This window comes from Eupeodes corollae, chromosome 3, assembly GCF_945859685.1.
Source record: "Eupeodes corollae chromosome 3, idEupCoro1.1, whole genome shotgun sequence".
In the NCBI taxonomy this organism is placed as follows: Eukaryota; Metazoa; Arthropoda; class Insecta; order Diptera; family Syrphidae; genus Eupeodes; species Eupeodes corollae.
This window is the reverse complement of record NC_079149.1, coordinates 25,696,804-25,709,018: the sequence shown is the minus strand read 5'-3', so window position 1 is coordinate 25,709,018 and position 12,215 is coordinate 25,696,804. Positions and strand designations below refer to the sequence as shown.

Below are 12,215 nucleotides of genomic sequence, written 5' to 3'. Positions count from 1 at the left end.
TTTTTTCATTCAACTAAAAGCTGAACCTTATTACTCTATGAAATATTTATTTACTGCACAATTCCATTTAATGTTTGTAAAAAATGAAAATCAATTTGAAAGATAAATAAGAAAAATTACTTTACAATACAAAATACAAATCGTAATGGTCTTTTAGCTTGCCTGAAGTTTGTAGTTGGTAGTTTTTGTACGATGAACTGATGCTAGAGGTTAGTGGAGTAAAGTTCTAAGTTTGAATTTATGACACTTAAAAAAACTAACCAGTTATCTTTGTCAAAATTTACGTTCAAAAAGCGCAGTTGGCTGCAAACGAAGTCCTTTATATTAGGTAGGTTCAGGCGACATAAAGGAATTGAAATAAAGGCAAGTTTCTCTAATTGGCCAGCTGCCAAAAAATTGCCTTTAAATTAAGACAACTTTATTGGAAAGTTAGTCAAGAAAAATCTCCCTAACTATCAAGTCAATTGAACTTATGTCACAATGACAATTGATGATGTTTTTTAATTCAACTGAAAGCTGAACTTTATTACTCCATGAATTGTTTATTCTCTGCACAATTCTATTTAATCTTTTGTGTTAAGGGTCCCTTGTCAAATTGAAAGATAATTAAGTAATATTTCTCTACAACACAAAATACAAATCGGGATAGATTTGTGCTTGCCTGAGGAGTGTTTTGTAGACGATAATGTCTTTGATAGTTTTTGAACAATACACTGAAGGTAGGGGTTAGTGAAGTAAAGTTCCATGTTTGAAGATTATGACAGTTGAAAAACTAACTAGTTGCCTTGCTCAAAATTTACGTTCAGAGAATGCAGTTGACTGCAAATGAAGTCCCTAATGTTGTCTGAACCTGCCCAGTGTCAAGACAAAATTATTTTGAATTGTGTTTCTTTGGTCCAAAAACAATAAATTTATTCTTATTGCATTCAAACATTTACCAATCTTGATCTAATATGGGTTTAATCCATATTTGCCAAAAAAATGTTATAGTCTGAGCTATGCCAACTTTTTGAATACGCCATAGAATTGACTGATTTGGGCCGTTGAGTTGCACTAAGTATCAACACTTCAACACATATAAAAAACAATTCATTCTTTTTAGTCGATTATTTAAAAAAAAAAAAACTTAATACTGTTTAAGTCATTTGTTGGTACATTGAGTTAAAATTTTAAGAGCGTCTGTCAAGGGGTTCTTCAAGGATTACGGCTTTATTATTTTGCTTTTGGACATGTAAAGGGTCTTAAAACAAATGACTAGCAAATGACTAGACTAGGGTCTATTTCGTCAAAACTTTAAATCCAGAATAGATTTTCTTTGTTCTACACCCCGAGACCTTTTTTGAAAATGACTTGACTTTTTTTTGCCGTTACCTCCCTGTCCTTTAATAATATAACTTCAGTATACATCTTTTTCAATCAAGACTACTTTGGAAAACTAGTGTGCTAAGGGTTTGTATTATGGAATATAGGTCGGTCATTATCTGCAGCTTATCGTGTTTTTGATGACCGGACATTGTTAAGTGATATTACAGATAATCTTGCGTAGCCCTTGAATAGTCAGCCTTATACTCCGATATGCCAGCAACGTTTTTAAGAAGATCAGATCATTAAGGGTTCATCCGCAACCAATTCCTTTCCAGCAATGTAGATAACTCAGGAAAGCCTTACAGATCTTAGCTCTAAAAGTGTGACAGTAGCTCGCATAAAGTACCTGTCTTCCATGCTTTGTCTGTACCTTTAATTCATTGGATTGAACTAATCCGCCGTATGCGGTTCCTCTGATGTGGTTGTCAAAAGCTTCAATCTCGTGTTTGATAGTCTATCCTGGATATGTACATTTTTAAATAATTTATTGAACGACTTGAATACCTAAATTGAGATAGCTGGCAAAAAAAAAAAACAACTTTCAGTTCTATATACAAAGAAAAAAAAACTTAAAACTTGCTCAACACAACAAAAATCTCCCAGCCTTTTCAATATGCAGCACCCTGGATTGTTGATGAATTCCTAGATTCACCGATAACTCTATTTGAGATTCAAAATGTAATCTTTAACTCTAAAAATAACAAAGCCCCAGGAGACGAAAGCATTTCATTTGAATTTTATAATAACTGTATGCGTGAATCCCTTTCAGCGATTGTATCTGAATTCAATAGCATTTTTGAAAATGCTGATATACCAGGGAGTTTTTTGAAATCAGTAATATTTCCACTGCACAAGAAAGGTCATTGTAATGACCCGACAAACTATAGACGAACTTCAACCAAGTTTTTTGGTGCAGTGCTTTTTAACAGACTTATTCAATGGGTAGATAAGGAGAAAATCATTCATGAATTTCAAGCAGGCTTCAGGAAGAACTATTTCACAATCGACCAAATATTTGCGCTAACTAACATCGTTGAAATCTACAAGAGGAAACACAAAAAGCTTTACGCATTTTTTATAGATTTTCGAGCATCATTCGACTCTGTTTCTAGAGAGGCGCTTTTCTATAAGCTATATGAATATGGAATATCGACAAAAGTAATAAACGTTTTGCGAGCTTGAGATGGAAACTTCTTGTTCGAAGGTTTTGAGAATGCAATGGGTGTCAAGCAAGGCTGTGTATTGTAAACGACATAACGAAGATCGTAAGAGGTGGGATTGAGATAGACCGAACAAGTATTCCTACGCTTATGTTTGCATATGACATCGTTTTTCTCGCAGATACTGTAGAATGTATGCAGCTTATAATAAACCGGCTTGATGGGTACTGCAACACTTGGAATCTCTCTGTAAACCTAACAAAATCCAAAATGATGATATTTAGAAATGGTGGCGGAAGATACAGTCGAAATGAAAATTGGGCTTTGCAAGATAAACCTATTGAAATTGTTCGAGAATGCAAGTACCTTGGAGTTCTTATCACATCTTAAAAGCAAGTTATCTGAAGCTGAACGCGCGATCTGTTCAGTTTGGGGCGAATGCATAAGTAATAGACATGTACGTCACAGTGCTAAGCAATAGCTATTCCAATCGAAGTATCCTCAATTCTTTTATATGGAGCCCATGTGTGGGGATACTGTTCATTTGAAACAGTTTCTTTAGCGAATATTTAGATTACCAAGTAGTACCCCCAACTACATGCTACATTTAGAAACGGAAACGGCTCCTATGTTTTTGAACTCATTAAAAATGCATTTCAATTACATGGTAAAAGTGATTGCGATGGAGGAAGAGATGTTACCTAAAAAAGTCCTTAAGCATATTATAAGAACAAAAGGAATGTGGAGTAGCCCTTCACATTACGCCAGATCTTAATTGTCGTTATATAAAACTAAAATTGTTCAAGAGTCATTGTTTCTAATTGTTGAAATTTGATAGAATCATTTAAGAACGACGATTTTTAGACATTATTGATCTAACAAACTACCATTTTCATACCATATCAAAAAATAAAAACAAAAAATGTTTTTACAACCTTAAATCGGAAATTAAATAACTAAAGAAAAATTGAAGCAGCTTTTAAATTGCTTGAAAAATGTAACAAAAATTAATAACAAAAACATTGTATGTTTTTAAAACATATGAATCATGAATCAAATATTTCTGCTTACTCAAAAAGAGCAGTCAAAAAAAACATTTACGAACTGCTTTTAAATTCATTATTTTCTCCCAAGCCACTTGCTGAACAAATCATTCACTTTGATATTAAAACACTTTCAGCTCAGATCCCGAGCTCAGTTGCTAATTGTCACAAATCGTTACTATTTGACACTTTAACAATGAGTTTGAATTAAGTCATATACCCGTGTTTTGTTGAGAAATCTTTCCATAGTAAAGTAGGATTTTATACGAATAACAAAAACAATATCTATAGTGAGAATAACACCGATAAAAGTTAGAGTAGAATCTCACTATGGATAGGTTTTTGACACTTATACGAGCCTCGAATGGATCTTATGTGATTTCAAATGTTGGTACGATTGATATTGCATTTGTATCTTGATGGCTGTGTTCGTTGAGTAGTTCTGCATTTGGAATCATGTGTGTTTTCCATTGCGGAAAAAACGAATCCATTACTGTTGATATTATTTAGTTTTGTCAGTGAAAATGGACTAACTGAGCTTCAAGCTCGCTTCAACACCACATATTAATGTAGTAGTCCGCCCTCCCTTTTTGAATTTTTTTATAATTATTTTGACAGATCTTCTTTCAGTGGTACCAATTTTTAAATACAAAAATTACTATATATGAAATGCGAACAAAACGCACGTAATCTTTATGTTTAGAATCGACAGTAGTTAAAAATAGTTGAAAATAATAAAAAAAAAGAACAGACCTCAGACAGGACACGACGAAATGAGTTCCAATGTTCGTATTTTCCTATCGAAAATGTTTAAAAATGCAAACATTGGAATTCATTTGGTCGTGTCCTTGGAACAATAGTGTACCTACAGGAATAGTTTATACCTTCCTGGAATCCTTGAAGTGTGAGTAAGAACTTTGCATTCACACTTTTTAGTTAAAAACAAAACAACTGAAAAGAATACGTCCAAGTGAGTTACAATGTTTTTTTTTTCCTATTAAAAATGTTTAATTTTTCATTAATTTTTTTTTTCGGCTGACTCGGAGTTAATAAAACACTATTAAAATTTGCATTCGGCTTTTAATTTTTCGGTTCCATTTTCTTTGTTATTATTATTTGAATATATAAAAATCCATTCGAACACAAAAATAAATATGTAAAATGTAACAATATTTCTTCCTAATTACGAAATCAATAGAAATCAACGGATTTCAGGTCGCTGAGCATTTTGTCACGAGTTTGTTGCTTAGAATCTTCCTTGATTTCCGTTGGAATTGAACCACACTGACCGAACATGAATTCCAATTCATCGGTGGTCAATTTTTAACCACGAAGCTCCAAGGCACCAATGAATTACTTTCTCATTTCGTTGTCAAAATAGATAAACACTGTTGGCAGATGCTTCTCTGTTAAATTTGGGATGCAGGTTTTGGCTATCGACCGCAGGAACTGTTGCATATGGTGGTGTATGAGCGAACAGAGCGGCACAACATTTGTGTACAAATGCAACACAACCCAGATACCTTCTCCAGCTTTGGTCACTTCGTTGACGTAATCTTGTCCGAAAATTTCCCACACTGAACCGAAAAGAGCCTTGTCTGCGAATGCTCCCATCTATGCCATTCGTTTGTGATGATATTCCTCGCGAACACTTTCGTCTTGGGAGTCTTCAGATTCGTCCATGTTCATGTCTTCGATACTGCTTTTAAATTCATTATTTTCTCTCAAGCCACTTGCTGAACAAATCATTAACTTTAATAGTAAAACACTTTCAGCTCAGATCCCGAGCTCAGTTGCTAATTGTCACAAATCACTTCAACAATGAGTTTAAAAAACATGTAATGAAGTCATATTGTTACAAATCCTAACATTCCTAACGTTAAGAAACGACAATACCTAACAATAGTTGAAAATAATAAGAAAAAGAGCAGTTCTCAGTTTGTAAGTTCTTCCAAACTCAACCATAAGTAGAATCAGTTGTTCTGTCAGATACCCACATACACCAAAAATCCTTTGATAGCATTGGGTTCCTTTTTTAACATCCCATCTGTTTTAGATCAGCTGTTTTCTTATACGTTGAACATTAAGAAAAAGGTATCCGAATCCCCTTTCTAACTGAGGTTGATCGCAGCCATTCAGTTAGCCGTTAATTTTGAAACATTTTATTTTAACTAATTTGACCCTTGTTCAATACTCGCGTTAATTATATTAGCATCGACATTTTATGTAAACGAACGTCCTCTTGGCTCAACTCAGAGCTTAAATAAAGACAGTTTGATTCAAAACAATAAACGCTTTTATAATGTCTCTTATCCAAACAAAAAAAGGATTTGACTTGTAAGCAAATTCTTACCTCACTTAAAAGAACACACAAATCTGTTTGAATGTACATATTTTAGGTCTCATTTTCAACCATCAAATTTTTAAATTTTACATTAATATCGACCTTAAGTTTCTAAATACATCAAATTAAAGAGAATTCCAAGTCTCCAAATCAATTTAGTAATTTTCGTGATTTTTACTACTTAACCATCAAATCTTCTTTGGATTTTGAGTTTTTCAGCTTAAAATTTGTTTAAATTTCTGTTGTACCTAAAAAGTCTTTTCTTATTCATAATTAATTCAAGTTCCTTGTTCAGGCAAATACTACATAGATAAGCTTATTTAAGCTCATACAATTTGTATTTTTTAATGAAGTTGTTCTGAAGAAAGCGATAAAGGAAATTCTTTTTTATAACTATTAATCTTATAAAAATAACAAACCCCAAAACTAAACATTGTTTTAATATTTTTTTCAAAGATAAGCTCAAATTTAACTTGGTTATACAATTCTTACTTTGAAATTTGTTTTTAAATGTCAACGCTAATTTAAAAAAAGACAATGTCCGGAATTAAAATTGCACCTATTTTATGGCGCAGCATTTGAAGAATACATTTAATCTTATTGGAGGCAAGACACACATCATTCATGAACCAAGAGTTATTTGGGAATTAAATTCATTTAATTCGAATTTTAAAGAATTATTCTTGAATCGTGGTCTTCATTTTAATTTTTTAATCAAAATATTTGTACTGTGCATGGGTTAAAAAATCACGTGAACAAAAACGTACTTTACTTTAGATTAAATGTTATTTAAACAATTGTATCACATTTGTTTTGTATTATACATACATATGTATAACTTTATAGTATACTACCTATCTACATATATATGTACATATGTACATTAGGTATGGTTATCAAATGATTTCTTTTGCATTGTCTTGGAATTCTTTTTATTTCGATTTTATTTGAAAAACGTGACTAAAATGTGTAAAATGAAATCATTACGAAATACCTACATATGTTTTTAGGTACTCATATATAAAAGTAAAATTAATATCCTTAGCTTAGTTGCGGGGGTGTTATTTTGTTTGTATCGATATCAAATTATTTGTTTCTATATGTAAGGTACATATATTTGATGTTTGTGTAGTTATTCATGTATTTTTTGTATGATAAGCAGAAACACGATAAAATGATATATCGATTAAGAAAGTTTTTGATGATAAGATAAATTAGCAAAAATGATCACAATTCAATTTTATGATAAAACATGAGCATGATCCAGAAATTATAGCCTCAACATATTTTGCAACAAAAAAAAACTCCAACCTCTAAATATTCTTTACAGAGAAAATCACTAGATGTAGCTTTAGGATTTGCCGCTGGTGTGATGATTGCAGCCTCATTCTGGTCACTTCTGTCTCCAGCTATTGAACTGGCTGAGGGTTCCGGGCTATATGCGCAATATGCTTTCTTACCAGTTGCCGGTGGTTTCTTGCTAGGATCGATATTTGTCTATGGCACCGATAAACTTATTTCGTATTTGGGAATAAATAGCTCACATATGATGATCTGTAAGTGAAATTAATAAAGTGCACTTTTAAAGAAATCCATAATTTATATGCATGATATTTTTACTACCAGCTCTGACGCACTCGAATAAAGATAAAGCTGAAATTGCTCTGGATGACGTGCAGCACTCCCTCCAGAGTGTTGGTAAGTGTTTTTTTTCAATTACGTTTAAATAATTTTGAAAAAAAAATTAAATCTTTAATTTTAGATCGTTCTTCGACGAAAAATATGCAAAGTTTTTCAGATTGCCTCAGTGTCCAACACAGCGGAGAATCACGTAGAAGGAAAAATAAAGTCAATGCCGATTTGGAGCAAAATACTTATTCAGACCAAGCACGTATTGACCATGAGAATGCAGTTTCCCAATGGAAGAGGATCATGTTATTAGTTGTGGCCATCACCGTTCACAACATTCCCGAGGGATTAGCTGTTGGAGTGAGTTTTGGTGCCATTGGAACAACAGATTCGGCGACATTTGAAAGTGCGAGGTAAATATTTCCCAGGTTAGCACAATTCTAAGAGCTTCATGACAATAAATGTTTTGTAGAAATCTTGCCATCGGTATTGGAATTCAGAATTTCCCCGAAGGTCTTGCAGTTAGTTTGCCCTTGCATGCTGCTGGTTTCAGTGTGCCAAGGGCATTTTGGTATGGTCAACTATCGGGTATGGTTGAACCAATTTTTGGAGTCCTAGGAGCTGTGGCTGTAACATTTGCAAATTTAATTTTGCCATATGCACTTTCCTTTGCGGCGGGAGCTATGATTTATATTGTTGCTGATGATATTTTACCAGAAGCACATGCAAGGTTTGTATTTTATCAAAGTCGCCGGCTTTGAATCGATTTGGAGTTTTATTAAACTTTTTAAATAATTTTTCTAGTGGAAATGGGTTGCTGGCAACTTGGGGTACGATAGTCGGTTTCATTATAATGATGTGTCTTGATGTTGCATTATCTTGATTTTCATCCTCCAAACAATCTGAACGAGTCCGGATGAGAAACTATGAAAACTATATTCTAATTGAGAGACTCATACCTACGCCATTAGTTAATTTACTTTTCTAGATGTTTTATTTAAATGATTTAAAAAAGAAATACTATTACAATAGTAAAATTATAACAATCAATACTTAAAAGAAAATGAAACTAAATCTCCATTTTAACCCTTTTCTTACAAAAACTAAACAAAAAACAAATGAAAAACCATTCTCCCCATTTTTGCTAAAAACAAAAACAAAAAAGATATACCTACATACATATATAAATTCAAGTTCATTGTCTATCAAATGTGATTCTTAAAATTACTTAATTTTATAAGTATATAAATGAATATATATATATATTTTTTTATTAAATAAGTAAATAGTTTGTATAACAACTAATATTATTATTATTATAAATAAAACAATGAACTAGATGTCCTCGTGCATAATAATAATTATACATTAGCCGCTTGTACAAAAATCATAAATAATTATTATTATTACTCAATAAAAAAAACAGAGTATTTTTTATTGTGTTCAAATTTTATTGCAGTTTAAACAAAACAAAAAGAAAAGATTATATTATATTTTATTCACTGTTTTATTTATGCATAATGCTTTAAGTTGAACCAAAATGTAAATATGTATTTGTAAAAAAAAAATTATACAAAAAACAAATATGTACACAATAAAAATAAAAAGATAAACAAAAAAAAAACAAATTCTTTGAAATTTGTAATATTTTAACTAAAATATCTATCGATGTTTTATTCCTTGTTGCCGCTGTTGATTGGTTTTAGAAGAAATGGAAATAAAAGGTTAATAAAACTAACCCGAGAATATTTATATTTTATTTGCTATTATTAATCGATTCAGTTACACATACAGGGTTCGGGCAAAAAAACCTCCCGTATTTTTAGACGTTTATATTTAAAGCTATTTATAGATAAAATGGTATTCCGGGTATAGATAGATAGAGGTCTACGTGCCGTTTTTAGTAATCATAATGGGTGTGGCACGGTGAGCATCGCTCATTTGTCGTAGAGGAATATATCCGTATTTTTTCTAAGAAAATGGGCAAAAAGTTCCAGTTAATGCGGATCGCTACTGTCACATGATTGAGACCTTCCTCCAAGCAAACTTAAATTAGTTTACTAGGAACCACAAAGAATCGGCTAACTTGATAGTTGATTGTTGATAATCAAAAACGATACTTTTGCTCCATGTAAGTTGATTATCAAATCGACAATCGTTTTGGTCCTTGTATTTCAAGTGACAGCTATTTAGGTATCGTTTTCATTATTTTTTTGTGAGTAAAATCGTTGGTTTCGATTCCATTTTTAAAGCAAATAAATTGTGTGTAAAATATTGTTAAATAAAAGCAAGTACATAAAAAAGAGAATCGGAATGTTTACTTCAATGAGAATATTTAATAACGCGTATAGGAGAAATGAAGGACACAATTATGAGCCTGTTCGATTGCTCAGAACTTCTTTACGAAATAAAGCAAATATTCTGGAACTTCCTGACCCAATGTATGTACATACATAAAAGCAATAATTTTTCATCTATGTAAATATTATTATAAATTACATTGTTTAGATTCTTAAAAACTGTTCGTCTATCAAAAGAAGCCTTCATGATTGTTTTGAGGTTACTCGACTTGCCGTCTGGATTAAGGTCGACATATATTCCACCTATGCTTCAACTAGCTGCAACTTTGAACATTCTTGGTGATGGTTCCGATTGAGCTGCTCCGATGGGACAAAGTACAATTGCCAAAATTACTTCTAAGGTTATTAAAAGAATGCAGTCAGTACTTTGCCCGCTCATGATAAAGTTTGTGCCCATGGAGTCAACAAAGGAATTTTTTTTTGAAATATATAGAATTCCTGGAGGTATAATAATAAATATACTACCCCCCGTATTTATAAAGAAAATATACATAGTTAAAATTAGTTATTTCACCTGCCGTTTTTAGGAAAACTACACCATGGAATAAGAATTTTTCGAACTCAAACTAAAGACAGTTGCCTACTGTTCCAGTCATCAGTTGCGTCTATTTCTTTTGACTCAAATGGACCACCACCCGTTTTCTTGATGGAATTTTTATTCTCCTTCAATTTTTTTTCGTAGCATATTTACGGAGCGACCAAATCTAATAAAGATATGATTATTTTAGAACTAATGATGTTTCTCCTTAATTTATTTTATATCTACCCTTTTCCATTCCGCTACGGATTTTGTTGGTGGTCCATTCAAATTTAAGGATCTTGCCAATTTTTCCCATTGCTGCTTTTGGGAGGTTCGCCTAGTGGCTGAGAGGGCATTGTACGATCTCGCCAGCTCTGGATGTGCTTCCATATGCATGAAGAGGATAGAAATTTGTGTTTTTGTTGCATGCGACCTTATAAAATAACAATAATTATTTATGATGCATACAAAGCAAATCAGAGTTGAAAATCAAAAACGACTATAAACTCAACAACGCGACAGTTAACAATCGCGTTAGCCGATTCCACCCGTGGTTCCAACAAGATGGAGCCACAGCACACACTTCACTGCTTTCATTTTTAAAATATGGGAGATCTTTTTGCCGGACCCTGAATATGCACTGGAATTAAATTATTTATGTAATCTTATTAGGTGAACAAATATGCAAATCATATTTGCGTGTTAATTTATTTTTCATAATAATTTTATCATGAGAAGTATTAAAAGTAAATTCTTATTTTTTGGTCATATAAAACTAACCTGAACTTATGGTAGTAGAATCTAGTGTTGTATTATCTTTAAAAATTCCAGTTTTCAATAACAATTTGTTTTTTTTTTACTAAAAAATAAACGATGTGCCGTAGGTATAATAGAATGCCTATTAACATCTGAGATAATTGCCTTTGTACCAGGGTATTTATTATAACTATAGCCAGGGATGGAATCGGCTGAGTTGATAATTGATTTTCAATTCTTATAAGGCAGTCAGCTATCGACAAACAAATATAAGCCCTTATTAGGAATCGAACGTTCGACTTAAAGCGAACGTTTAAGAAATCCAATATAGAGCACAATTAAGATGGGTGAATTTCGACATTCAAATGGGTCGCTTTCAGTCGAACGTTTGATTGAGGTCTCGTAATAAGGGTGGTAACTTTATTGAGCGATTTTTTTGTCGTGTTTATTGGTGCTGTTTTATTCGGGGCCAGAATTATGTGGATAGTTATGTCTTAACCCATCATTACGAAACTATTCGCTTTCATCATCGGCTTGTTGGCAAAAATAGTACAAAGCGTCTCCGACGGATATTGTTATAAAGCTGCTTAAAAATTAGGGATGGTTAACTTTTACATCTAATATTTATCTAATATATTTATTCTTTTTATATAGTATCATGTAAAAGCCGATGACATTATTTTAATATTTCTCATTATGTGGGTCCTCTTATATAAAAAGAAGAAAATTGAAAGTTTTTATTTCGGACAGAGCTACAGATTTTATCGTCCTGTTTCTACGTACAGAATGTTATTTATTGAATACTTGTACAAAATTAGTAAATCTTCAGAAAACACATATTTGCAAAATTTCAAGCCCTTATTTTTAACCATTTTAAAATGTGACAATTGATCGAACACTAGAAATTAAAATTGATCGTTTTGTTTTATAAAGTAAAATAGTATGTTGTTTTTTTTTATGTTCAAATGGTAGACATGTGCATTCAAGAGGACACAAGCGTCCACAGGTTTTTCTCAAAACCCACCTCTGTCTATCAAC

General features: G+C 32.1%; 1 protein-coding gene across 4 annotated transcripts in view; it reads left to right on the top strand.

Moving 5' to 3' along the window:
- Positions 1-9,062, top strand: part of LOC129951898 (zinc transporter ZIP11) — a 35,057-nt gene extending 25,995 nt beyond the window's left edge. For 3 of the 4 annotated variants that reach the window (XM_056064254.1, XM_056064257.1, XM_056064255.1), the window contains 5 exons: positions 7,243-7,468; positions 7,539-7,610; positions 7,675-7,954; positions 8,014-8,271; positions 8,346-9,060. In XM_056064254.1, coding sequence (XP_055920229.1) covers positions 7,243-7,468; positions 7,539-7,610; positions 7,675-7,954; positions 8,014-8,271; positions 8,346-8,424 — 915 coding nt within the window. In that variant the 3' untranslated portion in view covers positions 8,425-9,060. Of the gene's footprint in view, positions 1-7,242; positions 7,469-7,538; positions 7,611-7,674; positions 7,955-8,013; positions 8,272-8,345 lie in introns of all 4 variants that reach the window. The other variant, XM_056064256.1, reaches the window with a different exon arrangement.
- Positions 9,063-12,215: the final 3,153 nt, after the last annotated feature.